We start from the raw sequence: 17543 nt of genomic DNA, 5'->3' as shown, positions 1-17543 counted from the left end.
TTGAAAGTTCTCCCAAATATATTGTTTACACAAAGGAAAAGGAACAAAAACAATACAGAAATACCTTTTTTTTTTTTTTTTTTTTTTTTTTTGAGACAGAGTCTCGCTCTGTTGCCTAGACTGGAGTGCAGTGGTGTGATCTCAGCTCACTGCAACCTCCGCCTCCCAGGTTCAAGTGATTCTTCTTCCTCAGCCTCCCGAGTAGCTGGAACTATAGGCATGCACCACCACACCCAGCTAATTTTTGTATTTTTAATAGAGATGGGGTTTCACCACGTTGGCCAGGCTGGTTTCGAACTCCTAACCTTGTGATCTGCCTACCTCAGCCTCCCAAAGTGCTGGGATTACAGGTATGGGCCACTGGGCCTAGCCCATTTTTATTTCTTTGATGTAGGTGATCCAAATAGTAGATGAGGACGGACAGGAAATGGGGTGAAGGTAATAACAGTATTATTAGAAAAGTCTTCACTGAAAACTGAAGGAAATACATATTAATCTTGGAAAAAGATAGTGTGAAAAATGTGTAATTTCATTAACATTTATTTGTACAGGCACATTCTTGATGTTGTGAGTCAGATACTTGATAAGTGTCCATTTTTTGTAGCAATTGATGTAAAAATGGGCCATGCGAAGAATTTTCATAATGTAATTTGTGTCTTTATATGTTTTGAACTACATATAGATCTGTGGCACTTAAATTATTAATTTTAATTTCTTAAGAGTGAAGTCTGTAAATGATTTCTGTCTGCTGTACTTCTGTGTTTGTATGGTTGGACATTTTGAAAACTGGTGAGATTACACAATCCCAAACCTGGATGTCTTAAATACAAGGAATTACAAACTGTGATTTTTGTCTTGAAGACCTGGAAGAATTCATTGTGCTTCAGTATGTATTTGTACTGCAGTTGATTAATTAGTTAAGTATTGCTCTGGTGCAATTGACATTAACTGTCATCAGCTCCTCTATTTTGTACTAAATAAAGTCATTTAGTCAGAATGGATCAAATACAAACTTATACTTTAAAATAAACTTAGATTATAAAAACTTGTTCAATAAAAAAGACCCACTGAAAAATCTTCAAAGTACATGTAACACATAGCAAATACAGGAGACCAAAATCAATAATACATTGTGTGGCTAAACTCATCCACCTAATGTACTGTGAATTTGCTTCAGAAACATTCTTTTAGAAAGTTGTGTATCAGCCGGGCATGGTGGCTCATGCCTGTAATCCCAGCACTTTGGGAGGCCAAGGCCCAGGAGTCCAAGACCAGCCTGGGCAATATAGTGAGACCTCATCTCTGCCAAAAATTTTGGCCAGGGGCGGTGGCTCACGCCTGTAATCCCAGCACTTTGGGAGGTCGAGGTGGGCGGATCACTAGAGGTCAGGAGTTCAAGATCAGCCTGGCTAACATGGCGAAAACCTGTCTCTACTAAAAATACAAAAATAAGCCAGGTGTGGTGGTGCGAGTCTGTAGTCCCAGCTACTTGGGAGGCTGAGACAGGAGAATCATTTGAACCCAGGAGGTGGAGGTTGCAGTGAGCCGAGATCGCGCCATTGCACTCCAGCCTGGGCGACAGAGTGAGACTCCGTCACAAAAAAAAAAAAAGGCAGGGTGTGGTGGCTCACGCCTGTAATCCCAGCACTTTGGGAGGCCAAGGTGGGCGGATCATGAGGTCAGGAGATGGAGACCATCCTGGACAACATGGTGAAACCCTGTCTCTAGTAAAATACAAAAAGTTAGCTGGGTGTGGTGGCGCGTGTCTGTAGTCCCAGCTACTAGGGAGGCTGAGGCAGGGGAATTGCTTGAACCCGGGAGGTGGAGGTTGCAGTGAGCTGAGATTGTGCCACTGCACTCCAGCCTGGCGACAGAGCAGGAAACAATGAATTTCATATACTTTATCAAGACAAATTAATGACTTAATCAAAAACAAGTTTATTAGCTTAGCTTATAGAATGTGTTCTTATTTTACATCAGTGTTTGCCAAATGTTGTGTTCCTAGTGTTGAGGCAAGTAGTCTTTGTACTGGGTAACATTTTGGAGGTGTGATGCAAAAATGCATTCGTGGGCCTAATTCTTACCAACCATAATCTGTGTTAATAGAAAATTGACGTCCTAATCAAATGCTTTCCAACTGCTGTCTCTGGAAAGAAAGGTAGTATCTCGTCATTTCCCAGAAGTTTCTTGCTTTGCTTCTTTTTTTTTTTTTTTCTTTTTTTTGAGACGGAGTCTCGCTGTGTTGCCCAGGCTGGAGTACAGTGGAGTGATCTTGGCTCACTGCAACCTCCACATCCCAGGTTCAAGCTATTCTGCCTCAGCCTCCCAAGTAGCTGAGATCACAGGTGCCTGCCACTACGCTCGGCTAATTTTTTGTATTTTTAGTAGAGAGAGGGTTTCACCATGTTGGCCAGGCTGGTCTCGAATTCCTGACCTTGTGATTCACCTGCCTCAGCCTCCCAAAGTGCTGGGATTACAGGCGTGAGCCACCGCGCCCAGCTGCTTCTTTCTTCTCTATTTACAGTCTACTGTATCGCCTTTTGCCCCCAGTAACATGATCCACAATAGTAGTTCTCAACCGAGGTATATTAGTCAGGATTCTCCAGAAAAAGAAAGAAACAACAGGTAGAACTGAGAGAGAGAAAGAGATTGATTGATTATAAGGAATAGGTTCATGCAATTATGGAGGCTGAGAAGTCCCAAGATCTGCAGTTGGGAGGCTGAGAGGCTGGGGAGTCAGTGATGTTCCAGTCTGAATTTGAAGACCTGAGAACCAGGAGAGCTTATGGCATAAGTTCCAGTCCAAAAGCTGTCAGGCTTGAAACTCAAGAAGAGCTGATGTTTCCATTTGAGTCCAAAGGGAGGAAAAGACCGATAATTGCAGCTCAAGCAGTCAGGCCAGAGAAAGTCTCTTTTTTTATTCTATCCTGGCCGTCAACTGATGGAATGAGAGCCACCCACATCAGGGAGGGTGATCTTTACTCAGTCTACTGATTCAGATTTTATCTCCCTCCAGAACACCCTCACGGACACACCCAGAATAATGTTTGACTAACTATTGGGGCATCCCATGGCCCAGTCATTTGGACACATAAAATTAAATATTACACACGGCTATCCCCCCCCATAGAGACATTTGACGATGTGGAGATGTTTTTGGTTGTCACAGTTGGGTGGGCAATGAGGGAGGCTGCTGCTGGCATCTAGTAGGTGGAGTCCAGGGATGCTGCTAAACATCTCAGTGCAGAGGACAGCCTCCCGCAATACAGAATATGTACCTCAAAATGTCATTAGAGCTGAGGTTGACCAACCCTTCTAAGACCTTAAAGTAAGTTTTGTGATGGTTGTCAGGAATAAAAGAATACAAAGAAGCCCAGTTTGGGGGATTTCTATTCTAGTCATGTTTAGATCAAGTATTGGAGTATGAGATGTGTTCAGAATTAAATTCTATTTGTATTATCCTTGATCCCAGCTTTTAAAAGATGAAAATGTGATTATTAAAAATAAAAGGAAAAAATGTGATTATTAAAAATCAGAGATGTATTAATCAGCAAGACAGTTTTGAATCTATTCATATAATGTTTGAACTAAGTAATTGTCTCCCCAAAGAGGTCTCTTCATGAAATTGAGATTGTAGGTTATAATTTCTGTAAACTTTTAATCTGGCCAAAAGGTGGCACCAGTGTACCTTTAAAAAAATGTTTATTATACTTGAATTCAGCATTACTATTAATAGTAAATATTATTTAGGGCTTAGCTACTTTTAGATCATGCTTTATAGAGTCAAGACTAATGAGAATTTTCTTAAAATTTCATAAGGTACTGCAATATCTTGACATCCCTCTTTAATCAAGATGCCTCTGATTTACATGTACATATCTCAGCAGATAACTTTTTAAAATATCACATTATTGTGATACATTGAGCATTTCTGAAGATTTTTCCAAGTCATTAACTGTGAGGCCTTGGAATTTGGGCTCTTTTAATCAGGCATCACACTCAGTTTTTGGTGTTCTGCCTGGTCAAGACATAGATTGAAGGACATTTGAGTAAATACGCTCCCTTGCTTCTTTCTTGCCTTTTGTTCATTTTTTGTACATCCACAATCTGTGAGGTAGGCCAGTATGTTACTACTGAAATTTACTTTCTTTTCCAACGGTGGTTCAGCAACTGACTTTCTTCTCTCATACTTTCCAACCCATTCCATTCTGAATAAGTTAAGAGTTTTCTTACCTTCAACTCTTCTCACCTTCCAATACTAAGTGAATACAGCCTGCCTCCCCCTTCATTTCTGATTACAATATTCTCATCATCCTAGGACTTTGTACCTAATCACCAGTTGCTTCTCCTAAGTTTATTTTACAGCTGATAAGCCAACTTGGAAAATGAGCCCACTCTCCCTCAGATACATTCTCTTCCACTGTTTATAAAAGTTTGAAACGTTTTTCATTGAAACAATTTGGTGATATTGTATCAAAATAATAAAGTGTTAAGCTACTGGAACACCATGGTGTCCTTTCATGTCAAACGTCTGAAGGAATGACAGTCCTCCAAGAGAGATTCTCTGTACAACTGGTGTGTCCCCACTGTCCTGGAAACAGGAGAGGCTTGTGCCAGGAGGGAGGCTGGAGAAGATGGCTCTCACCCACTGTGGTCGTCATCTCTTGTCTGGTCTGTGTTATTAACAAGTTTCAGGAGGTTCCGTGTCAGATTTGTGTGCATCCAGCAGGCCTTTGAGGAATGGGATCTTGTGCATTTAGCACTGCCACGTTTCTTCTCTAGTGGAAGCCATGTGAAACTTAGTCCAAACCATATGCAGGTAATTAAAAAAAATTTTTTTGAACTGGCATTTATGGTAACTACCATATAGGGAGGAAAACCTGAAGAACCTGGAGTGGTTCTGTAGAAAGTGAAGTCACACCTATTACTTTTTGAAGGTGAAAACACATTTGCAAAGGCAAGGGAAGAGGTTTTAAAATGCAGATCAAAGATTCGAGGGGAGTGAATCTCAACAGTATTCCTAGCTGACCACTTCTCATTTCCCAACATTGCTCTTTTTTCACATGTGTGCTGTCTGGTGGTGTGAGCTCAGTGGTTTCTGTCCCCTCTATCACAATATTTTAAAGTCTATGAGGAAAGACATATAAAGGGAAGAGTCCTTTTTTTAAAATCTTAAATATCTCCTATTTTCCTATTAACATACCACAGTTTTGCTGCTCTCTCAAACTGGTGGCTACGCTCAGAGCCACCATGATGGCCATGCAGACAATGCACAACACAGTGCTAGGGGGTGCCTCAATTGAATGAAGGCTTCTCCCAGAGTTGTGCTGTGCCAGTGGCACAGCTGTGCATGACAGCCTTGCCTTTCCTTATCCTGGTTTAAACATTGGGTTTAAGAAGCCCTTATTTTGAACTTCTGCAGCAAGTAGCAGTTTTCACTGATATAGTCAGGATTAAACTAAGATATACAAGTGGTATAGAAATCAGAATAAGATTTAAAATTACCCCTAGGTGACACAACTAATGTCTTGGTCAAAATTGATAGAACTTGTATTAAAAGGGTGGATTTTGCTGTATGTAAATTATACCTTACTGAGAAAAAGATTCATACCACTCAGAAAAATATAAGTCTTAGAGTTTGATGAATCCTAATGATTATCATTATTCACTGTTAATCCTTCAGGAAAAACACAACAGCCAGATACTGAGGGTTTTTTAAAGAATTCTAAACAAATTCACCCTGAAATCAGGACAATTACTGATAAATCTATTTAGGGTACATTTGGATAAAAGATCAAAAACTGAGGTTGACTTTTTTTTACCTGAATTGAGTCGTGACCAATTGTTTTGGCATTTTCTGCATCTCAGCCATATAGAGTACAAGGCAGTTCTAACTTAGTCATTCTGTCAGGAGGATAGAAATACTCTAGTTTTGAGCTGGGCGCGGTGGCTCACGCCTGTAATCCCAGCACTTTGGGAGGCTGAAGCGAGCGAATCACAAGGTCAGGTGTTTGAGACCAGTCTGGCCAACATGGTGAAACCCTGTCTCTCCTAAAAAGAGAAAAAAATTAGCCGGGCATATTGGCGGGCGCCTGTAATCTCAGCTACTTGGCAGGCTGAGGCAAGAGAATAGCTTGAACCTGGGATGTGGAGGTTGCAGTGAGCCGAGATCACTCCACTGCACTCCAGCCTGGCCAACAGAACGAGACTTCGTCTCAAAAAAAAAACAAAAACGAAAACAGAAATACTCTAGTTTTGGAAGACCTGTTTAAACAGAAGTGATATTCTAAAGTTCTTATGCTGCAAATGGCCATTCCATATGGAACGTTTGCGTTGTAATTTATGTATATTTGATTAGCAGCACATGCATGCCTGAAGCTGCATTGTGATGGTGATTTCATCACAGATGTTGTACAGAAACCCACTTGTAGCCATACTGAGCAGACCTTCTGTGACCTGTCAGAGTAGGGATTTGGGAATAAAAGGTTTGAGTACAAGTGTAGAAATGACTGCATCTGCTTTGGTGTCACCTTGTGCTCCCTATCTCCCAGGAGTGCAGAAATGGAAGGCCTGGGTCCTAAGACCACAAGTACTGCTGTGAAAAGTGTATAATCCTTCTCCCATAGTAGCACTGTCAGATCAAGGCCAAAAGTTCTTTTTGAGTTTCACCACAAAGCAAGTGGTGGGGAAAGTGCACCTAGTCTTGCTAATGTCCTGAAACTGCTGGACACTGCTCCCATTGTTATGATAGGCTGGAGTTTACGGAGACAATTTTAAGGCTGGGAGTTTCCCAGACTTGGCGCCACACCATCCTCTCCTCACCTAGGTTTCCCTTCACTGCTCATTGTGCCCACACCTAGTTTTGCAGAGGATTTTCTGTGAATGTGTAGTGCACAAACACGCATACTCTCTTTCCTAAGCTCGGGAACTTAACCCTCAGTAAGCTTAAGCTTTCAGGAAGGAAGAAAGAAAGAAAAGTAGGTATTCACAAAAGGGTTGGGGACTCCAGACATCAGCATTAAAGGTAGGTCTAAAAAGGGATTGGCAGAATTGCCTGTGAGGACAACTTCAGTGAAGTGTAGTGTATCTTCTTTTTTTTTTTTTTTTAAACCAAGAAGAGATTTAATAAAACTTTTTTTTTTGAGACACAGTCTCGCTTTGTCGCCCAGGCTGGAGTGCCGTGGCATGATCTCGGCTCACTGCAAGCTCCGCCTCCCGGGTTCACGCCATTCTCCTGCCTCAGCCTCCCCAGTAGCTGGGACTACAGGTGCCCGCCACCATGCCCAGCTGATTTTTTGTATTTTTAGTAGAGACGGGGTTTCACCATGTTAGCCAGGATGGTCTGGATCTCCTGACCTTGTGATCCGCCCGCCTCGGCCTCCCAAAGTGCTGGGATTACAGGTGTGAGCCACCGCGTCCGGCCATAAAACTTTTAAAAATCCTGCAAAATGTGAAATATTAGCTACGCTATTACAGTGTTTGTTTGTACATTAAGAAGACATTTTGCTTTGAAGCCAGATTCGTTTTAGGACTTTTAAGGTACTATCAAGTTTTAAACTGGTCCCAAGATTTGGAAAGTACAGTCCTTCCTAGAGCCTGATTGTTATCATTGGGCTGTGGTTACGAAAAGATAGAGTGTTAACATTACCAAAATGAAATCAGTGCCTTAGTAAACACAGAACTTTTTAAACACCCACCTTTAGTACGTACCATCTGAATAATTCTAGCATTTTCACATTGATTAGTCATTTGAAAAATCATAAAGATTATTAACAATTCATAGGTTAATGCAGAAAATAATGAGTATATCAAGAGATGAAAACAGTGTGCTTTTGTCAAATTCACAAATGTCATCAAATTCAGAACTGCCCTTTTGGCTGAATTAGTTCAACATTGTAGGTGTTTATATTTCTCTTGCTGAAGGACTGTTTTAGGAGTGTTGTTGTAAAATCTCTGTCCAATTCCCAATTAGCAGAGTAGAACTTTTGGTAGTGCGAACTCAGTAGTTCCATCAATGTGATCTTTATAGTTATAGGAAATGAACATAGTTTGCCCACAGTTCTTTTAAAAGATCTGAATAAACATGAGTCAATATAACATTTATTCTGTATTAATAATCAGTACATAAATTAAACTTGAAACCTTTTTTCTACAGAGTATTATTTAATATTATCATCTGATCCACAGTAATTTAATACTAATTTTAATGAGAAAAAAATGAAACTTTTACTTTCATAATAGCTCATCCACTTAACATTTTTACAAAGAACTACTATAAATATGTAACACTATGCAGGCTTTTTTCTACACCTAGTCACAAATCAAAATAAGCATACTGTTTATTTAAAAACGGAACACTTTCAAACTGATGCTGTATTCATATCACCACCTTCCCCACACCAAAATTAATTGCTCTCTCTGTATACTCCCCTCTGTGCCACTCATGTTGCAGCATTATCCATGGCTTCTTTGCCTTAACCCTACCCGGTTTCTGTTGTCACTGCTCCCTAGGTTGAACTCTTGGATGGCAGGGAGCCTGTCCCCCTTATCAAATAGTGTTAGGTATGAGTTATGCCTAATACGTGTGTTGAATTAAATTGAATTTAATTAGGACACCTGAGTTTTATGTAGCTTCCTTCTAATTTTTGTAACTAAGGAGCATTACAAATTTTCTTTTCAAAAATGTACCATAAAATATACCATGGATTGAAATTTTGAATTATGCGTAAGAGAGTTCATGTTACCCAATAAAACATCATAGGAATTTGAACCTAAAGAACTCTAAATCTTAAGTGAGGATTTTTTTTAAATGCACAAATGGCAGGCAGAAAAATCAAACCCTGCTATATTGAGTATCAGATGAAATTAGAAAGTAGACTACATATTTCAATAAAGTTGACATTAAAAGGATCTTTTCAAACAGTGGGATTCTAAAGCCTAACAATTATTTTTAAAATTCTGTTGTAAACCTCTAAAAACATTCTTAACTATAAAAAATAAGGCAACTTGAAGTTAGAAATTTATGGATGAAGTTAATGCTGGATTGCATACAGAAGCCAAATTTGGTGCCTCCATGATCCATATCTTTAATGCCTTTAGCAAGTCTGTTCACATACACTGGTGAAATAACAATCTCTCAGAAGTAAATAAAGGAGATTCTAAGACTCCGCTAAGTAGTAGACCAAGTAAGATCATCACAAACTTCATGCTGTCAAATACATTACCTTGAAGGAAAATTATGCAGACAGCTTTTCTGAACAACTCCATTTGTGCCACATGCTTATTATTCTTTGAGGTGAAGGAGGTGGCAGGGAACATAATTTCTGTTTGAAAGTTCTTTTGTTTTCTGCTGCCTTTACTTAAATGTTACCAGGTACTATTTTTATATCCTATAAAGTGCTTTGAAAAAATGTTAAGTGAATAGTGCTACATAAAATAGAGGAGAATTTTCACATTCTCTGGGTTGTAAGAAGCAAAGTGAATAATATTTGAGTCTTAAAAGAGGAATGACAATATGCTGAAAAAGTTAACAAGTAGCCAATAATCCCCCTCCCCAACCCCCAGCCTTGCAAAATTCTGGGTTCAAAGAGAAACTGAATTTTGGCTAATAAATAAATAAACATTCATTAAAAGCAGAATTTATACCACAGCAAATGTAAACGAAAATTCATGTGGTGTTCCTAATATTATTTTAATGTCGTTAAATGGACATGAATTGAGCCAGAACCTATTTATATTCACTTAATGTTTGCATATAAGGTCGAATTGCTTAAATACTATTACAAGAAAAATATTTTATGACTTTGAAGCCATCTGATTTCTGCATATTTCTATAACAATAAAACAATTTGAATCACCTTAGAATTCACTGTAATAGGATTTGGCCATGTAGCAGATTGAGACCAGTTAATTTCTGAATTCCTTTTTCTAACTGAAATCTTACTTATTTCAACAGATATTCTCAATAGAAAAACAGAAACCACTTAAGAATGAATGCAAGTAAAATATACATCTCATCATAAAAACAATGAGTACATTCTAACCAAAAATATATATCAAACCAGTGAAAAAAGTAAAAACTTAGTATTAGATAAAATTTTACTTTCTTAACCAAAAAATTCATTACACATATTTACCATTTATCTGTTTTTTTTTAAAATCCCCCAAAATATTTATAATAACTGGTAAGTACTACACTTTTTGCTTGTTCTTGAGATTACTAAACATTTACAATGCAAGTGTATTGGCTTGGAGGCATCCTTGCAGTAAATGAGGGCAGGATTCTTCAATACAGTGTAAAATGCACCAACCTTAGTCAGGTTTTTAAAATTGTTCACTTTTAAATATGATAGCTGGTAGCTGTCCAAGTCCATTAGCACCACATATAGTGAGTTAAAGAGTGTTTTCAGAGAAGATGACTCGTCTTTTTTTTTTTTTTAATGTTTAAAAGTTGTACAATTAAAAGAAATTGACTTCTTGGGTCATGTGTTTTGAATTACACTTTTCATCTTGCTAAGGATTTCCACCCTCCTCCCCAGATTATAAGCGTGAAGGTAGGAAAATCTGGGGGAAATATTTTTGCACTTCAGCAAAGAATCTTGCTAATAATATCCATGATTTGGTTCAATTTCAAAGTCAGATTAGTTTCTTTTGTTAGAGGTCTCAATATGTATTTACAGAAAGAAATGAAGATGATTTTGTAGGACAAAGTAGCAAATACTTTCTATATGCAATCCATACACAATGCAAGAATTCACCCAGATCACTTAAAATAATCTAATATGCATTATTTCCTCCAAGTGGAGCTCTTGAACAAATACCTTACATCTCATACTTCATCTTTATTACTTCATCTGTTTCAAGTAGTAACACAATCACTCAATTTACACAATGGGGGAATACACACTTTGAATCCTAACCTGTGAGGTAGGGAAGTGCATTGTGGTATTATGGCCATTTCACACAAGGAAAGATTGAAATAGGATTACTTGTTCAAAAATTATGGCAATCATTGATGAGATCAGATGCTTCCCTTTCAATATGTAAATAAAAATGCAAATAAGCCCTTCTCGTTTTTGTAAAGTATATCTGGATTGAAAATAGTGATGAAGGCCGGGCGCGGTGGCTTAAGCCTGTAATTCCAGCACTTTAGGAGGCCAAGGCGGGAGGATCACGAGGTCAGGAGATCAAGACCATCCTGGCTAACACGGTGAAACCCCATCTCTACTAAAAATACAAAAAATTAGCCGAGCCTTGTAGTGGGCGCCTGTAGTCCCAGCTACTTGAGAGGCTGAGGCAGAAGAATGGTGTGAACCCGGGAGGTGGAGCTTGCAGTGAGCCGAGATCGCACCACTGCACTCCAGCCTGGGCGGCAGAGTGAGACTCCGTCTCAAAAAAAAAAAAAAAAAAAAAGAAAATAGTGATGAAAAAGTTAACTTTCAGTATTCATGTAAAATGCTTTTTACTGGTCTCTCAACACACAGACATGAAGGAATACTGACATTTAAATTATAATGTGCTTTAGCAAGAACTTTTCACTTTCTATTCACCCACATTCATGGCTCATTATTGGCCGAGAATAAATATTTGCACTAGATTATTAGGATTTTCCAGGACCATTACTACCAGGCTGGCTTTGAATCTACTCTCCCCTCTTTGGAGAGAAGTTGATGAATATGGCTCTTAAAGAAGTAATTCTGCAAGATGAATCCTATATTATTTGTGATAATTTACTTGGGAATTTTCCCTTCTCCTGGATGAAGAATAATATTCCCCTTGTTTTGTTTTTGCTGTTTCATTTTTTAACTTTTCACAGATAAATCCATGCAGAAATGGATATATACAGATCTGTTGAGGCAGAAAGAAGAGCGGGGGAAAAACCCACTCCCTGTTTCTACACTTTTGCACTCAGTAACAATTTGCCTGATTGAAGGATTTGTGAATGGTTCTCCTTTTTTTTTTTTTGAGACGGAGTCTCGCTCTGTTGCCCAGACTGGAGTGTAGTGGTGCAATCTTGGCTCCCTGCAACCTCCACCTCTCGGGCTCAAGCAATTCTCCTGCCTCAGCCTCCCAAGTAGCTGGGATTACAGGCGTGCACCACCACGCCCGGCTAATTTTTGTATTTTCAGTAGAGATGGGGTTCCACCACATTGGCCAGGCTGGTCTCGAACTCCTGACCTTAGCTGATCCACCCGCCTTGGCCTCCCAAAGTGCTGGGATTATAGGCGTGAACCACCGCGCCTGGCCAAATAGCGCTTATAAGTGACTTAAGACTAGAAAACCTCTCACGTTTAATTTCAATATGCATATTCTGCACACTATCTGCTGAAATTGGGAAAACGCAATGTATTTTTTGAGTTAAGCCTACTGCTTAGGAATGTAACAATTACAAATCACATTCACAAAAGTAGCTCACCTTATTCACCATTTTAAACAACATATATGTGCACTGTAAAAAATAAGTTTTTAAAAACTCAATGTGATGTTAGCCTATACACAGAGCTGAATTATCAAAAGGAAACCAGACTTTGTTATATCAGAGGTCATTAAAAAGCTTATGGCGTAAGTGCTCAATAAATACATCTTCCTCCCCCAAAGCACTCCAGTCTCCATATGCCGTTTTAGCAACTCCCTGTATGTTATGTCACTTTACACTGCAATCTGTGCTGACTTCCTCCAATCCAGAAGTGACTGCATTTCAGTGGTAGAGTTTTATAAACTTGACTTAATCTTTAGCACTTTTCTGCACTGGAATTGTACCTTTTAAGTTCTAGAGATGATAAATCTCTCATTTGTTACTGAGTAAGAAATGCCACAAATGTATAAAAGAATTCTTCATTAAGCTTGTTTTTTCTGCCATGACTCTGGAGAGTAAGTCACTGTAGAAGATTGTTTATTTTATTATCATCAGAGGCCATTTCATTAACCAGCTGTTCTATTGACAACTGAATAGCATTCTTGACGAGAGAAGAGGCTGTTTCAATTAAGAGTGTTTCATATTGTTCTGAAGTTCTATCCTCAAAACCATTATCATTAGCAAAAACCCCTACTTGCTCATTTTCAGTTGAAATTAAGAATTGCTTAGGGACATTTTTAGATTTCTTAACATCAAATTCACTGATTTCAGTGTCTGTAATAATAATAGCAATTGGCTCCATTCTTTTGCTTTCTTCTGATTTGGATTTCTCTTCAGTGATCCCATTTTCTTTAAAATCTGATTCTTGGCTCAATTCAGTATCTTTTGGCTTAGTTTCTTCAGCTACAATCTCTCTACTTTCATAGTCTTTTCCATTTGGTGCACTTTCTAGGATACTGTTACTGGCTTCTTCCACAATTTGTTGATCTGGGATTGCAGGTAAAGGAGGAACATCAGAAAGTACTGGTTGCTGATGGTCTGTTTCTGAAGTTTCAAGTGGGCTTGCTTGCTGGGGTTGAACATCTTGTTTTTCCTTGATCGTTTCAATTTCTTCAAGGATTAGAGTTCCCGTTGGAATAGCAGAATGCCCATTATCTAATCCAAGTTCTACTGAAATCACTTTCTCTCCAGAAGTTATGCTATTGCTCACATTTGATTCACAGACCTCATCACCATCTTTCCGTGAGATGCCTTCACTTAGATCCTGGGTTGACTTAGCCTTTGTTGCCTGATCATTCAATGGGGTCTGTGTTTGTATATCCAAAATTTCAGCTTCTTCCTGGACTTTGATGCTGCAGTCTGAGTCTTCTATAATTTTGGAATGATTACCCCTTTTTGGCCCTCTTGGGAATTTTATGCAGGGAATCTTAAGTCTAGATTTTGCCTTTTTCTTAGAAAGATCAGCATCCTCAGCGTTTATTGCAGGTTGCATTTCAGCCTCCAATGGCTTTTGCTGCTTTGAAGACTCTGACCTTTTCCTGCGTGTTACAAGATGTTTGAGTGAGGCCCAGGCCCCCCGTTGGGGCTCTGGCTGATCAGAAGCTCCTGCTTCTTGCGGACACTTCCTTGCTACATCAGCAGCTTCAGAGCCAGCTTTGGGCTTCAGTGCTTTGGCTGCTTTCTTTCTTCTCTTGAAGCAAAGCATGGATGCCTTTTCCTTCTGCCTTTCAGCCCCAGGACTACCTTCTGCTGATCTCTTCTCATCCTTGTTTTCTACATGAATTTCTGAAACTGTGGTTTCCATTTTTACACTGCACTCTTATTCTCTAGAAAACTATATTCTCTCTTCCTTAGCAGCCTTTTGTGACAAAAAGATGGGCAAAAATGTCACACTAGGTAAAATTTCTTCCAGGCATATTCATACCTTTCATCTTACTCCATACAGTTGTTTTAGGTGGTTTCTGTAGTATAGAAATGCCCAGTTTCTCTATGGCTTGTAATTTCTCACTGTAATTTCTTGATGAAAGCCCTTTTTTGGATAAATTTTTGCTTTATTTAAAGATCAACCTGATGAGAGAAAAGAAAGTGGTATTTTATTTCACAATGAGCCTATTATTTTCTATGGAGACTATTTCAGCTGAATGTATAAGATTCTACCAGGCATATTTTCCATATAATAACTTAATGAAATGACTGGAGAATAAACATTGGGGTTTACTTTGGCCATATTAAAGAGTTCAGTGTGATTCTATTTTGTTTTATCCTCCTTGTTGAAACTTCATTTTGGATTACCCTGCAAGTCTGATATTATCAGTTCTTTAGTTGTGTTGTCTGTGTGAATTGCTTATGACTCTAAAGTGCAAGTTAAGCAAACAACAAGAACAAAAAATGAAGTGCAGGATGAAAAGCAAGCTAATGTAATCTTTATCACACTCAATAAATAATTTTAAAGCTTCAAAGGACTTTAGAGATTGAGATTACTCAAATCCAGCCAGATGACAAAACTGAACTCCAAAGGGGAGCAGTTGTCTTGTCAAAAGCCATGCAGCTAGATAAGGTCATAGCCAGAGTTAGAACTAGAGACTTTGACTCCCTAGTTTTACCATTATAACATAAGGTTTCTGTTCTAAAAATGTATGTTCCATCAAGGAAGTGCTACTTTTCATACATATTCTTAGGAAAATTTAGCATTACTGTCATTTCCCACTCTTAAATTAGTTGTATAATTTTGACATTTTCATTTAAGTACTGTATCTGCTGTATCACATGTTTCCACCATAATCTGCACATAGTTGGAGGTCAGTAAGAGTAGTAATAGCTCTAATCTTCACCACAATATTACAAAGATGGTGGTATCACCATGTACAGATGAAGCAATTTGGCTGAGATTACGGCAGAGCTGTAACAGAGCTCAGATTAAACACAAGATTGCTTGTTGCTTAAAGCTTATGTTCTGAAACTGGGCTTTAAGAGTTTTGTCAGGAAATGAATTGTTTGGGGATACTAATCTGCAGTATTTCATTAGTAAAATAATTTTAAAATTGATTGTCATTTAACCATAAGGCACTTATCAACTCATAATTGAACCAAGAGTAGACTGAGTTCTTGTTATTTGAAAACCAAGCTTTTGAAATTCTTTATATTTTATTTTTTTGGTTCAGGAACTAATTTAAAAGCCAAAAATAAGTTGGCAAACTGCAATTGGCAAACTGTTAGATAATATAAAGGTTTATTGAAAATTTAATCCTCAGAATGGTATGATGGCACCAAAAAATGGAAATGGGAGGTGATTATCTAACAAGATCCTATGAATTTTAGTGGGTGGATGCCCTAAAATAAGCAAAGGGACTCATTCTTTATATTGTTTTTATGTAAATCCTTCACTGAAGTTTCATTTGGGTAACCCATAATTTTATGAACTGTAGAAGGAACTGGAACCCTGAAAATCAGTTTATGATCTAAGTAAATATTATCTCAGGTTGGGTGTTTCATACTGTATGCCTCTAACAGAAAGATAAAGTCATTCTAGAACAATGACGGAACTAAAATATGAACATTTGACAGTGTTTCTCCTCACATTTATAATGTTTCAGTGAGCACTAGAACCTCAGCTGATAACTGTTTAAATCTTCTCACCTCTTGTGAGTTTTCAGCACCTGAGCATTTTTGTTAAGCAGAGGCTGTATTACCACATAATAGAAATATTGAAATGAGATGTTTAGGAGTCTATCATTGGAAACTAACCTGGATTGCGCAAAGACAATCGTTTGAGAAGCTCACTTGAATGCATCTCACATACTAGAAATAAAACGAATACCCAAACAGAAACTTAACTGAAGAGGGAAAATAATGCAGTCTGTAGACAATAAAACTTTGCAGAATGTCAGACTGCAAATGATTCGCTCTTAACCAGCAAGGATAGCTTTATTGCCTCAGGAAATCTTAAAGTCCCTGTGCTTATTTCCTGAGGGAATTGCAAGTCTCATGTCACAGAAAACACCCCCTTTCCTTTTTCCGTTGAGCAGCAAAGAGCAGCCACTACCCGAGGAAAGCAATGCATCTTTCCCAGCACCAGATATGGACCACGAAGCTTCCTCCTGGAGGAAGGAATCTCGAATTCTGGCTTGACGCCCCTTATGGCAGGAGACAGAGCGCAGGATAAAGTACTCAAAAAGGAAAATGCCGGGGGCGTGGAACAGATAACCCAGCTTCAAGCTGTCTGCAGAATTATAATGTAATGGCCAGAAACCCAAAATCACATTTCTCAAAGAGGGATAAAGAAGGAAAAAAGCCACCGGCAACCCATGCTTCTAAGACAAGCTGTAAGGCGAAGGGGATAGGTGGGCAGACCCGATGAGGGTCGCGCCATGGCCGCGGATTCCTGCGGACAAGCGACCTCCCGCGTTCTTACTCCCAGCACCTCAGGGGGCTCGGATCCCCCGTGTCCAGTGGGCACCTCTTGCCCACTCTGTGGTCCGCGGACCGGACATTGCCCCCGACCCTCCTCCCCCGCAGGCTCCCCGCCCTGCCTTTACTCACGTAGGGCGTCGGGGTCCTTGGCCAACACTAATCCCGAGGTGGCGCCGCGCTCGCGGGGCCCGGCGCCCAGGCCTCCAGGGAGCCGCGGTCGCACCCGGAGCAAGGCGCCCTCTGCGGAGCCCGCCGCCGGGTGCGCCCCCTCCCCACCGCGCGGGGACAGACAGCTGGCAGCGCCAATGCGAGCGGAGCGGGCGGGCAGGGGCGGGGCGACAGCGGGAGGCGCGGGGCGGCGCGGGCGCCGGGACCCACCTGCAGAAGCAGCCTGCCTGCCTGCCGCGGGGAAGCCCATCGTGCTCCGCCCGGGCGCCAATCTCCACTGCCAGACCACATCAGCGCCGAGGCGGGGACCGCGAGAGAGCCAGCCGGAAGGTTCGGGGGGGAAGGCGGGGGGGACCAGGGCAATGGAACCCCGCGTTTTCTGAGACGCTAAATAGTGAGGTCCGGTTTCAAATTATAGACAGTCCCATTACACATCTCCTCTCCTCCCCCTCAGAATATTTAAAGACAAGGCAGACATCGCATTTTAAAAGCAGGATTCAAAACTGCATAGAATAGCGAGGTCAATGTTTGTTTGAAGCGAAAATTACATATATAAATGGAAACAGAAAGAAACCCTACTTCCTCAGGAGTGGCTTGAGTGTAAGGAGAT

At 39.9% G+C, this 17543-nt stretch overlaps 1 protein-coding gene across 1 annotated transcript; it reads right to left on the bottom strand.

Annotated features, from left to right (window-relative positions):
• Positions 1-10402: 10402 nt before the first annotated feature.
• AKAP5 (A-kinase anchoring protein 5) lies at positions 10403-17175 on the bottom strand. The gene is made up of 2 exons (XM_002824838.4): positions 16895-17175; positions 10403-14422 (listed from the first exon to the last, which is right to left on the bottom strand). The coding sequence occupies exon 2, from the start codon at positions 14157-14159 to the stop codon at positions 12876-12878; it is 1284 nt and encodes a 427-aa protein (XP_002824884.1). The 5' UTR covers positions 14160-14422; positions 16895-17175; the 3' UTR covers positions 10403-12875.
• Positions 17176-17543: the final 368 nt, after the last annotated feature.

This window comes from Pongo abelii, chromosome 15 (assembly GCF_028885655.2).
Source record: "Pongo abelii isolate AG06213 chromosome 15, NHGRI_mPonAbe1-v2.0_pri, whole genome shotgun sequence".
Taxonomy (NCBI): Eukaryota; Metazoa; Chordata; class Mammalia; order Primates; family Hominidae; genus Pongo; species Pongo abelii.
Note: the sequence above shows the minus strand (reverse complement) of the source record. Positions and strands in the feature narration are given on the sequence as shown.

Coding starts and splice junctions, on each gene's coding strand:
- AKAP5 (XM_002824838.4), bottom strand. CDS start 14,159: ATGGAAACCACAGTTTCAGAAATTCATGTAGAAAACAAGGATGAGAAG.